The 18,581-nt window shown below is 39.0% G+C and overlaps 1 protein-coding gene across 1 annotated transcript; it reads right to left on the reverse strand.

The window, feature by feature from the left end:
- Positions 1 to 3,254: 3,254 nt before the first annotated feature.
- On the reverse strand, positions 3,255 to 17,301 carry tspan2b (tetraspanin 2b). The gene is made up of 8 exons (XM_030768279.1): positions 17,127 to 17,301; positions 10,763 to 10,865; positions 7,567 to 7,664; positions 7,332 to 7,406; positions 6,940 to 7,023; positions 6,389 to 6,454; positions 5,950 to 6,033; positions 3,255 to 5,842 (listed from the first exon to the last, which is right to left on the reverse strand). Exons 1-8 carry the CDS (start codon positions 17,193 to 17,195, stop codon positions 5,777 to 5,779), a joined length of 645 nt encoding a protein of 214 aa, XP_030624139.1. The 5' UTR covers positions 17,196 to 17,301; the 3' UTR covers positions 3,255 to 5,776.
- Positions 17,302 to 18,581: the final 1,280 nt, after the last annotated feature.

The following is an 18,581-nucleotide window of genomic DNA, read 5'->3' on the forward strand; positions in this document are numbered from 1 at the left end:
TCAGCCTAGACTACCTCTCAAAAATGGAACCACTAAAGAATTAAACTGAAAGACCAAGGCAGTTATGAAGTGACTGAGTTACTGGAAACCAGTTTGGTGAAAGAACAAATTAGATACTGTATGAGGTAATGCTCTGCTTGGGAAATGCCAAGGTATCTCTGGTGATGGGGATTTTGATGGTTTTCCACAAACACCCCCTTGGATCCTTGGTTAGTTTTCGTATCAGTGAGGCTTACTTGAAAACCAAAATGGTGCCCTTTCAGCCTTTAGCCTATCATGCTGGCTTCTTTGAGAAGCCCTGACAGCATTGCACTTGGGAATGTGATTTTTGGAGAAGTATCTCCAGAATTACGTGGAATTCCCTCAGTGAGGGTTGAAAGTGTTCAGTTTTATGTCTCCGACTTATTGCAGGGAAATCAGACTGTCTCAGACGTTTTGTCCTCATAGAATTTTGGTACATATCATGGCTGCTATGTTTTTTGTAAGAATACCAAATTGATGCAGGTGTTTTTGAATCCTGTTTAAACGGTAACGTACTTAACTGATCATCACTTGGAGTTGCCCGTGTTTAGAACTTTAAGATTTATAAGTTTATAAGTTTTATAAACTACTAATAAATAATAGTCCTGCACCCATTTAAGGCCGTTCTGAGAAGTTCAAACTCGTTTAGGAAAGGCTGAACTTCTACATGAGCTAAAGCTTGGTCAGGAACTGTATGCCATTGCTCAGTTTAGAGAAAGGACCAAATGAATAAGGGAGGCATATTTCATCCTTGTATCTTTTAGTGCATAGTTTTCCATAGTCTCAAATTCATATTGTAATTTTACTGCTGAAACGGTCACATTGTACATTTATAAATGGAATAAACCATAGAGTCATAAAAATCTGACACATTCAGGGATAACTGCCATCAATGTTGTCTGAAGAGACAGGCAGTGTGTCAGATACACAAAGCTCAACTGTAACTTACAGAAAGTCATTTAGAAAATGTTGGTTGGAAAGCCTAAACTTTAAGGTCTTTATTTCACTTAATTTCAGTCCCAGGTGTTCACTCAGAACCCCAGGTTTAATTTATCAATTGTTTAAAATGTATTCAGCAATTATATACAATGTGTACATGTTTATAATTATATTTCTAAAGATAAATCTAACCATGAATGTGAAAATCGGCGAGCCATAACAAAATGTGTCCTTGTCATCCAAGCATTTTGTGTACTATGGTTAACAAAAGCGTTATTTCAAGAAAGCAGAGTAAGGATAAAAGCAATGAGGGTATCTCCTGACCTCTTGGAGAAGAATCTAGAATCAATACAATTGGATTCCTGTCTTGCTATGATTTCACTGAGGAAAATCATTCACACCATTCTTACTGCATCTGTTTGCCCTTTTGGGTTTATATAGATAAAACAAATATACAAGGACTCAATAAAGTGACATGAATCATTGGGACATGTTTGCTTGTTTTGGTAGAAAATGGAAGAAATTTCTGATGATTTTTAGAAATGTGTCATTGTGAAATTGATGACATGATTAATTAAGTCGATCAGATCTGTTATTTTCTGTGTTTCAACAATGCAACAGTTTTGAATTGACTAATACTCCCAACATCAGACCCCACTAGTTTAATGATTAATTTCTCTTTCTGTATTTGGACATTAAAAACCAATAATGTCACTCAGATGAAAAGTTTAGGCTGGAGTGTACTTGAACCACTTTAAGTGATTCAGAAGAAAGAAATCCAATAATGGTCTAGTTTCAATGTTATGCATCTGTAAGACATTTGGGAAAATCTGTTCTCATTCAAAATTTGTGAGAATCAGTTGAATGACCTTGGGCTGTATGGGTAACACATACATAAAAGTTTTGGGCAACGTTGGCTATGCAACATTCTCTCCTCTTGGCTGACACTGGACCTGAGATTGAGAGCTATAAAAAGTGCCCACGATGCACTGCAGTTGAAACCTAAAGATGGGGATCTGCATTTATCTGAGCTGCAGGCTGCATAGCTGTGGCTCGCAGCTGTCCCCTGCACTCCCCAGGAGAAAGCTGACACCTAGTTCAGAGATCTGCTCCAGTGAAGGTAACCACCTCATCAAGTCCTCTGTCTAACATAACTCTGTTGTACAGTTAGGCACTCGATAATAGAAATGAAATTACCAGTATCAATACTGTTATGATGAATGAATAGAATGAAAGCTACATAAATGACAAATTATGATAAATATACTTTATCTATAAACTTCAATATACTTTGTTATGTATTTATTTCTGATTCAAATTCTGAGTATTTCCATACATTACATGCATAAATACCTAAGTAGATTTCATATTTAGATATATGCCTTTACATTTTAGAATAAATACCAATAACTTCACCTCAGATTTTAAATTAGATTTAAAACTACAGTCTTTTTTTTTATATAATTTTGATAACCACATCACATTTAAAAATACTTTTGCAGTGGTATATTTTAGTCCTAATCAAAATATTAATAATAACTATAATAACTAAACCACATTTAACTAAGGATTTTTTTTGCACTTTTTAAAAAGTTGAGAATGGCATAGGTAGTAGGTATGGAAGTGCTCTAGTGAAGGTGGCATCTAGTGACACATACCTACAGCCTGAGTCATGTGACTGAAAATATTCTCATCTCACTTAATAAGTATTTTTAAATATAGACTACATGGTGTATTACTAATCCAACCAGCTGCCATAGCTCAGCAGTAGCTAAGAGTCAGTCTCTGTGCCAGGGCTGAGAATTCAGAGGCTGTAAGATAAAACTAACACACAAAGCTGTGCCATTTCAAAATGTGATACACTGTATAACTATCTACTCCACATACCAGTCACAGGAGAAAACACATAATCTGACACCATCAAACCATTTTTCTTCCCTCATTAGGACAGGGATGATATTTGATGTGGTTTGTTCAAATTTCTATCTCTCTTGTCAATAGTTGTAAATTACAGAGGCATTACAGTTGTGATTGTGGATTTACATTTATTAATTTAGCTGACACTCTCATTCATATGGATTTACACCTTTTTTCTATGTCAGAGGTCACACACCTCTGGAGAAAATATTGGGCTTAGAAATTGAAACTAGCAACTATTCCCCTAGAATGGATAAATAATTTGCAAAAACATCATTTATTAAACATTAAATTGTCTTGTCTAAATACCAAAATTAAATAAAAGAGCGGTCTGTTTGATTTAACAATAATAATTAAAATGCAAGAGTAAAAACCAGTCAGAAACTTCAGAAAAGTTTAATAGTTCTTGTACAGTGATCTTCCTGAGAAGTGTGAATGCCATTTGAACTCAAAATTGTTCAGCAAATAAATAAATTGAACACACATTTCAATGACAACAACAATTACAACAACTACATGAAACATAAATGCAATTTTGTTCATGTTTACAGTACAAAAGTGTCTTTCTTACCCTTCGTACAGATATAAGGAATTACAACAAGTAACATGGGCTATAACACAGCTTTTACTGATAATGCAACACAGTTAGCACAGCAAAAGCTTTCCTCACAGTCTAAACTACTGGGGAGGCACTCAACTAGGACGCTATGGGGAGCAAGTCATCTTGCTCTTGTACAAACCACACACTAACATAACAAACCGTAATCAAACCTAGACTCTCAGTTTTCATTGCTACTTTACAATTTGACTTTATTCATTTAAATGACATGACTAGTTTCAGTTCAGCTAACAAGGATTACTACTTTATTATCTCTTGTGGGTATCATCAGGGACTCCAGCAGCAGTTTTGACTGGCAAAGGTATCTCTCAGACTGATCTATGTACCTGATCCATATACACAAAACAGACCTATTTTTCTAACATCAGGAAACATTCTGACACTAGCAACCTACATTTTCTGACTGACAAACCTGTATGTTGCTGGTTTGCTGTGTTTTGTATGAAAAGCAAAAAAGGCACATTACAATGTAACTGTTTTTTTAAAAAACATTACCTAGCACATTTATACTGGACAATGGCTGGTAGCTGCCTCTATACACACAATCAGCACATCAGACCTGGGTCAAATATAAATCTGAAGCAATGAACGAGCAGCCCTATAACAATACTCTTACAAGACTCATTTTCCATGTAGCCTTGGACACCGTAACAGGACTCAGACAAGACTATGCTGAAGTGTTGATGTGCCAAAGAAACTGCCTTGCAGAGTCTAAAGTGAAACGGATTCCCTCACGCTAGTCACTGAGATATCCACACCACAAGTAAAGAGAGCAGTCATCTGTATAGAGAAGGGCTTATCATTCAAATAGTGCAAACAGATATTTGTTCCAGCTCATCTGCATATCACAAATTCACTACAGCATGCACAGATCAGAAAAAAAAGATGCTAAAATTCAACAGTTATGCACAAAAAGAGCAGGGCTTAATGTCAGGAATTTTTTGAATGGGTTACACTATGAACAGGAAAGTGGTTTGATAACAACAAACTTGTGGCAAACGCACAAAGGTGTTCAGAGACACTAAAAAGGATACATTGGAGAACATCTGAGTTTTAGAAAAGATACTTTTTGGGATATGAACTGTTATGATGGCAATTACGGAGATGCCAAATTTTGCTAAATGTTACCATTTACCTATTTTTTTTTAAGTGATCTCTTTAAACAAAGGTGTTTCTAACACATCCTTTCTAGCTATTTAGACTTGACTTTTCTTTTGACAGTGTAGATATAGTGTTGGGCAGTTTGTCACTAAGGCACGGAGTCAGGGAAGCCTCTAGAGCTGGTGTAAAGAGGACTGAGTTTTTCACTTCGACTCCAAAGTTAGCTCATGGCACACTCACGTATGTGATGACCATTCAGACAGGAGAGACCAGACATACACAGGCTATTACATAACTGCAGCTACCGCCTCTTCTCTCCTTTCCCTGCGGGGTTTCAGTTCCACACAGCCAAGGTAGAGATTTGGTGGAAGTGTGTTAGACTATGGGTGTCCTGAGTCAAGTTCACCACCAACACTGCCCACATTGAGGGGGAGGAAGTGTGTGGACACTAAACGGGAAAGTGTAGGTGTGTGTGTGCGTGTTGTTGAGTTGACAAGTTGCTTGTGTGTGTGTGTGTGCACATGTCTGTTTGTTTGCCTGTGTAGTTTCATATGTGTTACAGACCTAGGGTGATCTGATTTCCTTTTGACCTATTCACCCGTCAGAGTTTCTCTGAGGCTGTTCACATGCCATACAGCTGCTGGTTTCACATTCCAAAATATTTTTACCTGCCATGGACAACCACACAGGGCTGCCTAGAACAGAAATGTTTGTCTGCAAATATATAGTTTAAGATGAATCTCGTGACACTACTTCAGTGATTACAGTTAAAACAAGACTGAGGATAAGAAGTAAACTGCCGGGACACTAACAAGAACTTTGTAGTACCCACATGATAATGGTGGATAATTTGTAAATATAGAAATGTCTTATTTTGATCACAATATGATCGGGTGAGCAACAAATGAAGGAAAACCCTCTGATTCCTCTGAAAGGTGACAAAGTTGGAACAGAACAACCCTAGAGAAGAAACAAATCAGTAGGTGAGGCAAAAAGGGTGAGTTTTGATGGATTGGATGATTCAACTTTGTTTGTTTTAAAGGGAGGTGAGGGTAACGTTTTTTGTTTTTTTTTTTTAGAAGGGGGCTGAAGATATTCGTTCCGTAGGCTGTAGGCCATCCCACACAAGCGTGACATATTGCGTAGAAGTGTGTGAGCGTGTGTGTGTGGTAGGAGGGGTTAGATGACCTCCCTACTGTTCCTTACAGCACAGCATAGGACCATACTGAAGATCATGCCAATTATCTGAGGACAGAGAGAGAGAGAATGAGGCAATAATACACATTATTATTTTACACAGCTGGCTAATTTCAGAGGAGAGGATATGGGGAATAAAAACACTGGACACTAACCATAACTCCAGCGATGCCTATCCCTACATATCCGATGATGTAGAGCTTATCATTGAAAAACTCTTCAATGGCACTGTCACAAGTCTAAAGGCCAAAACAAAAGATGAAGGTGAAAACAAAATAAAACAAAACGAACACACAAATGAAAGAGCAAAAATCTCAGGCAAAGGAAGATGATACATTTTAAACATTATTTTACAGAAGCCTTAAATTGTTTGATCAAAAATTCCTATGGCTTAACTGACGAAACCCATAGACCAACGCCCACTATACTGTATCGACCATTTATTTATTTAGTTAGTTCAGCGTTTAAACAGTCGTTACTTAACACCAGTCCCATAGTCACAACAGGGAAAGACTGTTTTAACTGCCTAGTCTTTATTTCTGATGTGCTCAGAGAATGAGTGAAATGTAAAACAGGAGTGGTATTTTGCCTCACCTTAGTTTTCTCCAGCTGGCCGGCACAGTCAGCAGACTTTCCTGAGGTTGTCCCACAACAATTCAACTAAAAAGCAGTTGTAAAGGTGATTAAAACACTCAAAAGAGATTAAAAGTGTACTTCAAATGGAACCTATATCAAACAGTTTGACTCTTTTATCTTAAAAGTGTGCAGTAGATGCATATTTGTGGAGAGATTATAATAACAGGAAAACTCAGTGCTGTCATGGTGGGACAAGTATCTCTGTGCTGTCATAGTTGGATAGTATATCTGTGTTGTCATAGTGGGACAGTATCTCTGTGTTGTCATAGTAGGACAGTCTATCTGTTACAACACAGATATTCTGCTCCACTGTCATTGTGGAACAGTATATCTGTGTTGTAATAGTAGGACAGTATATCTGTGTTGTCATAGTGGAACACTGTCTGTGTAGTGTCATAGTGGGCCAGTATCTCTGTGCTGTTGTTGTGGAACAGCATCTCTGTGTTGTTGTAGTGGGACAGTGGCTTTGTGATCTTAGTGCAAAAAAAAAAAAAAAAAAAAGAACTCACAATGTCATGATAGGCAGACAGTATTTCTGTGTTATTGTCATTCCTGACTGTCTCAGTGTAAAAATTCTGGATGTCGGAAATGATCTACAGAAAAAAAAGTAACAATTAGTATCAGTATCAATTAGTAACAATTCCCTGAAAATGAAAATTTTAGACATATTTCAGAACAAACCATCCAGAATATTTCATAACAAACCATCTGCTACTTTCTTTATATTTAATGAGGATTAATAGTACGCCGATTAGGATGAAAATCCAGCTTCAGTTGCCTGGATCAATTTGTTTGATTGTAACTGAACTGACAGTTCAGTTCATGACAGTTCGTTAAAATGAAAATGAAGACCATGCAAACTATTCAGATCATCTGCTATGATGACCTCACATGCACTTACCTTTCCTTTATTTAAGAATCCAAACACTCCAGCGGCTACCTCGGCTCCAAAGATAATCAGGAGGCAGGCAAAAAACTAACAATAAAGAGTAGAAAACATCAGACTTTTACAAATGGTTTTCAGCCTACACAATATTCTACACACAGTCTAAAACTGCCTTAAACCAGGACAAGTGTGTGCTGTTTCAAAGAAACGCTGGTATTTACCACACACACACACAAACCCCTGAACTTACCGAGCCCAGCAGACACTGTGATTCACGCACTGCTCCACAGCAACCAAAGAATCCAACCAGCATCACCAGACCTCCTGTAGCAATGAGGATGTACACACCTGAGAAAAGAGAGAGAGAGAGAGAAGGACACATTCGATCGGTGAAAACATGTCCCTGAATGGTGCTCCTGCTTACGGAGCTGTCTCCCAGAACAGATATGCTTTCCATGCATCGAAGTCACGGTCTGAACCTCAGGCAGGTGAGTCAGCCTGTGTCCCCTTTCCTCTGACTGCTTATTAATGGTCACTGATGGACAGGTGCTCATGTAGACAGTATTCTCCCCATTTCTCTTCTATATCTCATTTCTATTCTCCTCTGTTTCTATTCTAGCAATGCTATACAGCTCTTAGTGTGGAGAAATTGCAGTGGCTGGCCTCATACATAGTGGTGAAAGTGTATCCTTTAGATTGCTGCCTTATGAGAGGGATACAGATGATATCTGAGAGGAAAAAAGTGCTCTGAAGCCTTCTAGCATGTGCATTCTTACAGAAGAAGAAAAATCACATTACATGTTTAATGACTGATGTAAAACAATCAACCAGTTATGACCAGTTAAGTGGTTTTGTGACTGTTTTTGAATTTGTAAAAGAAGCAGTGATAATTGACGTTGTTTAAAAGATACACCACTAGGGGGCAGTATAAGCCCATTCTGTGTGACAGAAAAACCTATGAGGGAACACTAGGGCTTTTGGGCACCGAGCCAATACAGTGCTTTAGTATAGTGTCATCATCCTGTTACCCTGCCCGGCCATTTGTCTCATGATCATCCTCATTAAAGCATGGCAACAGACTTGGCAACCAAGTATTCCGTTCGCCCGGTCATGTACGCTCATTGGCTGAGGGTGCTTAGGGGTGGGGAGCTGCTGCTTTGGGGACTACAGGTCCCACAAGTGTAATGAAGACACAAGAGGACTGATAATGTTCTAACTCAGGCAGAGGAGACACCAGACCAGAGTCTGAGAAGAGCACAGAACACAAAGAAGAACAAGAGAGAGTAAGACTGAGAGTGGGTAGAGAGACCCCAAAAGTCCAAAAGCTCTTTTCCAGCATTATCAAAGCTCAGAGAGACAGACAGACAGAGAGACAGACAGAGAGAGAGAGAGAGAGAGAGAGAGAATGACAGTTGGTGTCTAACGATGTAAGAAAACTGAGGTACACTATTCCCAGATAGTGAATGACTGCAGCGCAGGTTAGAGAGCAACCTAGACAAAATATGAAAATACCCAAAGAACAGCTCTCATCTCCCCTCCTTATTTGGATGAAACCTTTAGCGACAATGAAATGTCTAATGCACGACAGCAGCCAAACATTAGACTGTGAATATTTTATATTGTTTCATTCCATAACTAAGTTCTATGTAACATATAAATATAATATATAGTTGTCTGGCTCCTTGTCCACATATGTGTATGTTAAATAAGGGCTGCTGGAACTCTTCTGTTTGAGTTTATAGCAGTAGATGCTTTAATGGTTGGTGCCTGCAGCATATGTCCATAAATGGAGCTCTAGTGCTAACTGTATGAGTCTGTGTGTGAACAAGAGTGTGTGTGTGTGAGAGAGAGTGAGTGTGTGTGTGATGCCATCTAGTGGCAGCATGAAGAGTGTGACGTTAAATACTGTGAAGCAAAAATAATATCAAACAAAGTGGTGTATTTTGCCCTGTGACTACAGTACAGACCATGGACTGAAGCGTGAGCTCATCACACAGAAATAACAATAAAATAAACAGTACAGTAAATATAGAGCTTTATCTCACCGTGTGTGGGCTGAAAGCATGGAGGAAATTAAAAACACTTTCAGCCGGAGTGGATATTTAGTCTGACGGACAAAAGAGAAGCTACATGGGAACCTTAGTAATTATATAGAAAAAGCTTTATTCATCGACATTAGCACACATTATGTGAAAGACTACAGATAGCACAGATGGAGCCATGTTAGTACATCTCGTTTTTCAGTTTGAAATGTTCGTCTGTGTGGAAGGGAAAGCAGTTTATAGCACTCTGTCACTCTGAGAGAGATCCACTCTGTGCTTCACAACATAAATAACAGTAAGATAGAGTACACCCATTAAGTATCTTCACATGGGAAAGTTTTACTTAATGTAATGAGAGAAAACACACAAAACACTTCTACCACTATTAATAATAGGAATGATCCACCATAACTATAAGATCCATCATAACTATAACTTAGCATCAAAGCCCTTCCAAGAGGGAAAGTCTATCAAATTTAATTCATTAATTAAAAAAAAAAAATACCCCCCCCCCTCCAAAAAAAAAAAAGATTAAAGTCACCGTTGGTGAACCTCTGCTGACACATCCTTTGGGATTCAGTGAGTCACACAGAGAGGAGTGTGTTATTTAACACCCACTGTCACCACTTAGCTCCCACTCCAAGGATGATGTCATCCTCAATATGTGGAGGTGTGTCAGGGCGGTGCCAAAAACATTCAGTAATGCAGGCACATGTTTACGAAAACCAAAGAGAGGAGTTACAGGATCTCCTCAGAGATGAGTACATCTCTCCCTTTCCCTCTCTCTCGCTCTCTCTCTCCCTCTGTCTCTTTCTCTCTCTCTTTGATAGTAGGTAGTGTTTGTGCCCCAGGGAGAACCTGGAGACCAGTGGTTTTCAACATATATTAATATCTACAGCCCACACATCCTGTTTTCATTCTCACACAGGCACAAGGAACTGGATAACACACCATGTTAAACCACAACTGGTCTCGCTTAGGAAAACTAACACGTCCAGTCATATAGAGAGACAGCACACACCCTAAACTGGTCCAAATGTTTCCACAGAGCTACCAAAGACCAATAAAATGTTTAACTGACATCTATTTTTCTCTCTCGTAATGAGAGAATCAGACGTGCTTAGTATTAAAAAGAAATTTAGAGGGCTTGTGTACACAGCTATGAGCCACACACATCCATTATTTGTTATGTTCTTGAAGTCAAATGCACACTGGAACGGCTTTAAAAGAAAAATAAAACATGAATACTACGTAGGAAAATGTTTAAGAAATGAAGCATAGCTGAGGTAGGAAAATAAAGAAACTTAAAACATTCTTCTTGTATCCTACAGATTGTACAGCCAAAATAAACGCAAATCTCACATTATAAAACAGCACTGCCGCAATATGAATTTGTGGACTCACCAATGTAAAAAGTGACTGGTGCCATATCATCTCCCAACAGCGTCATCGTGTTGCGATCCAACCTTAGCCAAAGACCAACTGCCAGCACCAACGAGCCCATAAGCTGTAACACACACACACACACACACACACACAAACACACACACACACCCAACACATGCAGAGAGCTTTAGCAATTGATGTGTATTTAAATGTCAATACCCCAGTCCAGAAAGCACATTACACTGTTAAAAGATCAATATGCACCCTTTACAGAGAGGGAAGAGAATGCTACACACACACCAGATCTGATGTCTTATATTACAGTCATGTCTGTTGATGCTATATTGTCCTGTCAGTCAAACTGACACCCCCATATAAAAGCAAGCAGCAGGATACAACTTTATGGAGACATAGACTATATAAGACAGAACCATTCTATACATTCATGCATAACTGCTTCCATACGCCTCTGTGAAAGTCGTAGAGGGTGAGTGATGGCCAGGTTATCAGTGGGTTGTGGATTTGACTCCTGCATGTGTTGGTTTTCAACCAATGTACCCTTAAGAATACACCAAAGTTAGTTCAGAGACTTTTGACCTCTAATACAGAAAAAAAAATGCTCTGGATAAGACACTGGTAACTCTAGGTATTCTGTAAAACTTTTACAGCCTATAACAATCATTAACTAAATATAAATGGTCTTTTTGTCATCTGTTCACCGTGCAGGTATAATATTGCTACCAACTTCATCCAAGGTCACTTTTAGAAGTATGCGTGTTCTCGATCTCTCTCTCTCTTCCCTAAGTACAGTAAGTTTTCCACCCTGGCTCAGTGTCTGTCCACTGAGACCTGGAGACCTGCTCTGATGTCAGATTGAGAGATAGATACAAGACTACTCCAGCCATGAATAACAGAGGAGAGCCTCACACTTAGGGTTACAGTTTTTGAAACTATTAAGTCTATTATTACATGTTTGTCAGACAGACCATGATAAATTTATTACCATGAAGCACAGAGTAAGGGGAGTTCTGATGTATGGGTAAATTATAACTTTTAAAAAATGTTTTTCTACAATATGGAACATTTTTTTGGAAATGCCTAAAAGTTCCTGTGCAGATCAGTTGCTATCAAATGTAAGATTTAAAAACTAGTCACTTCCTTTCAGAGGCCCAGTTCAGACCAGACGGTTCTGATGATGACATCATAGTGGAACATTTTCTGTTAATCTGCCGTGGATTCAGCCACGGCCCCTAATAATCATTAAACAGAAGGAAAACAGGGTAAGGAGAACAAGGTCATGGCACTGATTTTTCTGTTTATTTTCTTTCTGTGGAGTTACAGACAGGTTTGGTGAGGTGGGGATGGTGGATTTTAGCATTGACCCTTGTTGCTTCTTTATTCTATGAATATTTCCTCTATGAACAAATACAGTTCTTTCTCTCGCCTTCTCACCACACACATACTATACACCATATACATAATATAAAAAAAATGTTAAAAATGTCTTTAACAAGAGCAGCAAAGTGGTCTTTTGAGGACAGTGTGAAGCCCACATATGGCCAGAGCTAATGTCCATCTGTAGGGGAGTTTAGCATTTATAACCTCTGTGTGCCCTGCCCACCACCTCACTGTCTATACATCACCCGCCTCAAACAAATCAATCTGCCATTCCCTCCAACCCCCTCAAGGGAGCCCCACTGTAAACTAGAAGACCTGTCTATGTGTGTGTGTGTGTGTGTGTGCGCGCTCGCGTCTGTCTGAGCACTCAGACAAAGGGCCTACTGTTTGTCTCTGACACTTCTCAGCAAGACAATAGAAATGTCGGCCTCTCCTTGACAGACCTGAGTGTGTGAGTGCACCCCTTTTTCCAGCACACTGTGTCCTCACCGAAACCCACAAAAACAAGTCTTATGATACATTATGACTGACTCTGGTTTTACCAGCACAAATGAAATATGACATTTTTAATGAAGCTAAATCTGTGCCTTTCATCTGTATATTGTTCACTTAGCCACAATTAACATATGGTTTAAATGGTTTTATTAACAGCAGTAAAACTGAACATGTCAAAAATAGTTTTTGAAATGGGCCCTGGAAATACGCTCTAGAATGTTCTGCAATAAAAGTCATATATTTTCCTCTAGTTTTCCACTAAAAGGTGGTCTGTGAAGTGGTATTTTCGATAGTGGTTTATTTATTTATTTTTTGAATGGAAAGCTTTTTTACCCTTTCATGTTTACTGGGGATTTTACAGTGCTCTTAAATGAACTAAAGCTGAGAGAATTTTCATGGTGATTCCACAGCTACAGTAAATAAGGTCAGTGAAAAGAACACATTCATTTTGCATTACTTTACACTGAACAGATATTTTAGCAGGTGTTTAACACTGAACATACTCATCTCATCACATATGGTAAGTGTGGTAATTATTGACAAAATCCAACCTAACAAGAGAAGAACTGTTAGAATGAGGCAAAGAAAGAAAGAAAGAAAGAAAGAGACAGAAAGAAAGAAAGAAAGAAAGAGAGAAAGAAAGAAAGAAAGAAAGAAAGAAAGAAAGAGAGAAAGAAAGAAAGAAAGAAGGTTCAGTTGTTTGACCAACTTTTATTCAGTAGAAAAGCACTTAGCTATTGGGTTTTACTTAAGATCCGCTGGCCGTTCCCCAACCACACCACCTATACAGTTCAGCTTGCAGTTGAATGTCTTTGCTGTATGGAACATAATGACTTCCATTTTAATTATAAGTATTTGTATGATACATTACGTGATTACTGTAAAACATTTGTACTGTTGTTCTGTTTTTAATTTTATTTTTGCTGTTTTTATGTTTTTGTTTTTTTTTAACTAGCAATAACAACTGGCCTATTACTGACTATTCAGGTTGAAACAGAAAACTCTGCCTCAGAAAATGAACACACAGAAAATAGTCGTTATGTTCTCTTTGCATGCGCATGTGTGCCAACACACACACACGCGCGCACACACACACACACATACGCGCACACACACACACATTTCCTTTAGCATTTTTCCCCCACATTGTTTTTTCATGGAAAGAATGTGATAATGGATGTACAGTATGAGGAATAGAGAGTCCTCTAATTGTGTGTGTGTGTGTGTGTGTGTGTATGCGTGAATTCATTGTCTAGAACAGACTGATTCTAATGGCACTAATTGGAGTACTGACACACATGCACACACACAAGAGACACACACACACACACACACACACACACACACACTCCTAAGCTGGCTGCTCTGACTACCTAGATTGGTTTAGTACATGATGATGTGTAAAGGCCTTGTGCACAGGCCTACCTGATCTGTAAAAGCACTTTAATGAGAAAGGTGAACGTCAAAACTACACCTGGTCTGTGGTTCATTAAAACTGTGAGCACTGACTGGAGGTGTCTCAGAAGTTCTCAGTACTTTTAAATGCAAGAATATGTTTGTATATTTTGCTATATCCAAATTCAAAGTGGCCATGACTTGAAGAGTTAATTCCATGCTGAGTTTTTTTGGGGTTTTTTTTAGAGGCAGAATACCGTACCTGGAAACACGGTGTGGACTTGTTTGGAATAAGACAGAGTCTTCTGTATCCCAGAGCTATTTTCCATGATTGTAGAGAAAAGATTAAAGGGACTGTCTGAAGATGCATAACTACAACAGTATTAGAGTTTAATTACATTCCATCAGGCAATATGTTGTGTCAGTCAGGTTAATAGTGTGGTATTACTTCATGAAGAATGTCACCTCTGTATAAACAACTGTATACTTAGCTGTATAAGAAACGAGTCATCTCCTCATTCATTTATGGGGCATCCTATCCTTTCTGAAGATGAATTATAATCCACTAGTGTTTATGAACCCAACCTAAATACGATGTGTGTGTATGTGTGCGTGTGTGTGTGTGTCTGTCTGTGTCTGTGTGTCTAAATAGAGTGTTTTTGTGCTGAGATTGTATCAGGGTGATTTGGGTTTCTGTGTCAGTCAGGGCTGAACAGGAGATTTACTGAGTTAGGTTCCCTATTGAATAAGCACTTCCCCCACCCTTTCTCTTATGCTTTCCAGCAAATATCAGTCATGGTGGGTGGCACAGCACAGTGAGATGCTGTCCAGCGATGACTGGAGGAGTCTGCAATAGATCTATAACTGCTGCAATACACATAGGGAGAGGTTGTCTGTTTGTGTGTTTGTTAGACTGTGCAGGGATATGGTAACTATGAGTCTGGTGACGACAATTCTATTTTCCCTGCTGGATATCTAGGTCAGAATAATGGCAACAGTTTAGCTGTTCAGCACACAAACACACACTCACTTACATGACTGCATGCGCACACGCACACACACACACACAGGCGAGCGAACACACACACACACACACACACACACACACATACAGACAAAGAGTTCGGTTAAATTTCTGTTGCCCTCTTTTTCGATCAAACTGCACACTTTTTCTGTCTCCCTCCTTCTCTCCCTTTCTCTTGAATGTCAAGCTCAGCCATGCTAAGTTAGGTATGTGTGCGTGCGTGTGTGTATGGGTACATGTGGTCCTTATGCACATTCACAGGCTGTGAGAGGCTGGGTGTATGTCTGTCTGTTCGTAATATATGAACATCAAAAAATGACATGTAACATCATTGTCTGTTATCCACAATAACCTCTTTAAGATATTCTCAGAACTGATTAATGTTGGGCTGGGAGAAAAGACACAGAGAGATTTTTTTCCCCAATGCGGACAGACTCTGGGTAGATAACTCTATAACCATAGCACTGAATCCATATTAAAACAAAAAACAAAACATAACAAATTAGGCCAGTGTGACAAAATTTCCTCTAAAATACCAACACAAAGCCATATACATAAATGATTTTTTTCTTTCATGAAAATACATAAAATGGGAAATGTGAGAATTTATTTCTTGTTGTAAATAATTCCTCCCTATTTGATGTAAAACTGTACAACATTGCTTGATCGTTCCTCATAAAAGCATGATATAAGAGTAATAAGTAAAGCAGTGCTATGCTCAGACTACTGTTAATCAAAATAACTACTATCAAAGTGTTAACCTGAGAGACAATAAATAGTTCTGTATGATAAGGTGTACTGTACATGAGGAAAAGCAAGTTGAGAAAATGACCAAAAGACTAAAAAGCCCACTAACCAACTATATAACAGACTGACTAACAGTCTACACAGTCTACATACAGTGCACCGTTTCCTCTGCATTTACTGTGTGTCTCTGTCTCAGAGAGCCCTTGAGAGCAAACTAGCACATTGTGGGCTCTTACACACACACACACACACACACACACACACACACACACACACACACACACATTCTCTCTCTCTTTCACTACCACCTGGCATTGCACATGAACTCTCAAAGGAGAAGAGTATTTGCCAGTTAAAGAGAGCACTGTACTGTGACAGCCACTAAAGCTAAAAGTGTGTATGTCTGCACTAGTGTGTGTGTGGAGAGAGAGAGAAAGTTAATACATTCTAAAATTCTAACCATGAAATGTATCTAAACAGTATATTGACTCAATTTAGAACTTGGAAGGTTTCTTTAAATTGCCTTTAAATGACCAGCTCCTAATCGGTGACTAATGAAAGCCTCACTGCAATCCAGCTTGAACTCCACAGCACTGAGGCAACAAGACCTTATGTGCTCTCCATCTGAGACTTCCTTCACTTAACTACTGTGTAGCATCGTCTCATTTACAAATACTATAGACTGACTAATAAATGAAAAAATATAAATATAAATATAGAAATATTCACTCGTTTCTCACAGAAGCTCATTGTTCCTACAATGCAGAGTATTTTTGCACTCCTATTTTTTAAATGATGACAGTAATGACATTTTAACGTCCCGTACCCAGTTACTTGATGAAATGCCCAAAAGGAGATGAGCCAACTGCTGAGAGTGGTTTTCCATGCTGTAGCTGCCCGGAGCCAGCGATGCCTTCCTTTTCAAAACACCGCTTCGTGAAGGAAAAGGGGGCGGATTTTTCCTCAGTGGAAAATCTGATTTGAGGCCCAACGAGCCACAACTTAACCTCTCTCTCTCTGTGTTTTTTAAAGTACATATGTGATATGTGTTTTTGATTTCGCCGCTCATAAAAAGGAAGAGAGAGAGAGAGAGAGAGAGAGAGAGAGTTGCTTTGAAAGCAGCGACATCTCATACAGTCTGACTGCTATTGCACTACAGGCGGAACCCAATGCATGTATGAGCTACCCATAGTAACACATGCACTTGCTGTTGCACATGTTACTGCAATCATCGGTCTTCCAGCACCTTCACTCTCAGCCATTTATGCTTCCCTTTCATTTTGTTCAGAGACAATTCAAATACAAAAACGGCGTCCCACTTACCCAGAACAAGAAGTTGAAGATAAAAAGAAGGTACTTCACACATTTCATTCCTCCTTCAACTTTCCCCATTCTGACTGCGATATGTCTAGTATTTCGGAAGTTTTGAGTCTTGAATTGCTGTTCTCAAGTATCCCTGTTTGAGTGGAAGGTGTATGAACGTGAGTGGAAGGCGAGCATCGAGCGCTGTCACTTTGTACAGCAGAAAACACCCGACGGTTTTTACAGCGTCTTCAGCCCGCCCATTTCAATAATGTTAGCGGGTGGGGGTATTAGGGGGGTTTCAGACGGACAAAACAAATATTATTGAGTCACAAAACGGCCGCATTGACTGCATGAGTGGGCGTCTAAGAGACTAAATTAATCTAATTTCGACGTTTTAAATAGTACCCTCCCTCTGCCACACCTGTATCTCGCAAAACTCTCTCTCTCTCTCTCCCTCTCTCGCACTCAAAATGGCCCCTTTGTTCTCTTAACCGAATGCATTTTAACCAAATTTTCTCTCAATTTGCTTTCATGCTGCTCCTTTAAAAACATAATAATAATAATAATAATAATAATAATAATAATAATAATACACTAGTCAGTAATGATCACTCGCTTCTCCAAAACAGTCTTTCAAAAGATAGAAAACAGGCATCTAACAAATTTGATAAGATATTTATCGTGATGTTGCCAAGCACTGATTAAAAAAAAATGCTAATTTTTACCCATCCTACTCTATTCTAGTTAAAGAAAAATCATTAAGGTTCTCAGAGCCTATATATATATATATATATATATATATATAATTTGAAAGCTATGCATGCTGTGCATTTGTACTATATATGTGTACCACCACAGAGAGAGAGAGAGAAAATCCTCCAGGTCATCAGGTCTAATCATGATGTAACTAGCCATGTGACACTCCATGATACAATCGATTTTGAGGCCTCCTGATGACGTGTCCAAACCACTGTAACTTATGCTGGGTGATCATGGTCTGGATACTTCTGCAGTTTGTCTTAATAAGTGTTTCAGTACGGGGCACACATTCACTCTCAGGACGTGCTGCAGGCATCCTGTAGAAAAGTACTCTAGGGACTTGATGTGACAACTGTAGGTAGCCCAGTCTTCACAGCTATAGAGTAGGGTGGTGATGTAGACTTCTTGATAGATGGCAATTTTGGTGTGGAGATGAAGATGTTGAAGTGTGCAGGTGCCAAGACACAACCCTGTTTAACCCCTGTGTGTACAGGGAAAGGCATAGACCTGATGGATTCTGATGCAACGCCAACACTTGAAAAAGGACCAGGGAGATGAAGTCAAGGACTTGAAGTTTATTTCAGCGCACAGCCTGGAAGGGGAGCCACCTCAAGCACAGGGTCAAGCAATGACTGCCTGACAGTCAAAAAGGCATAGTATATATACCAGGCAGATAGTACAGTCAGCATAAATCAATCATAATGTAGACAGAGA

Source organism: Chanos chanos, chromosome 3, assembly GCF_902362185.1.
Source record: "Chanos chanos chromosome 3, fChaCha1.1, whole genome shotgun sequence".
NCBI lineage: Eukaryota > Metazoa > Chordata > Actinopteri > Gonorynchiformes > Chanidae > Chanos > Chanos chanos.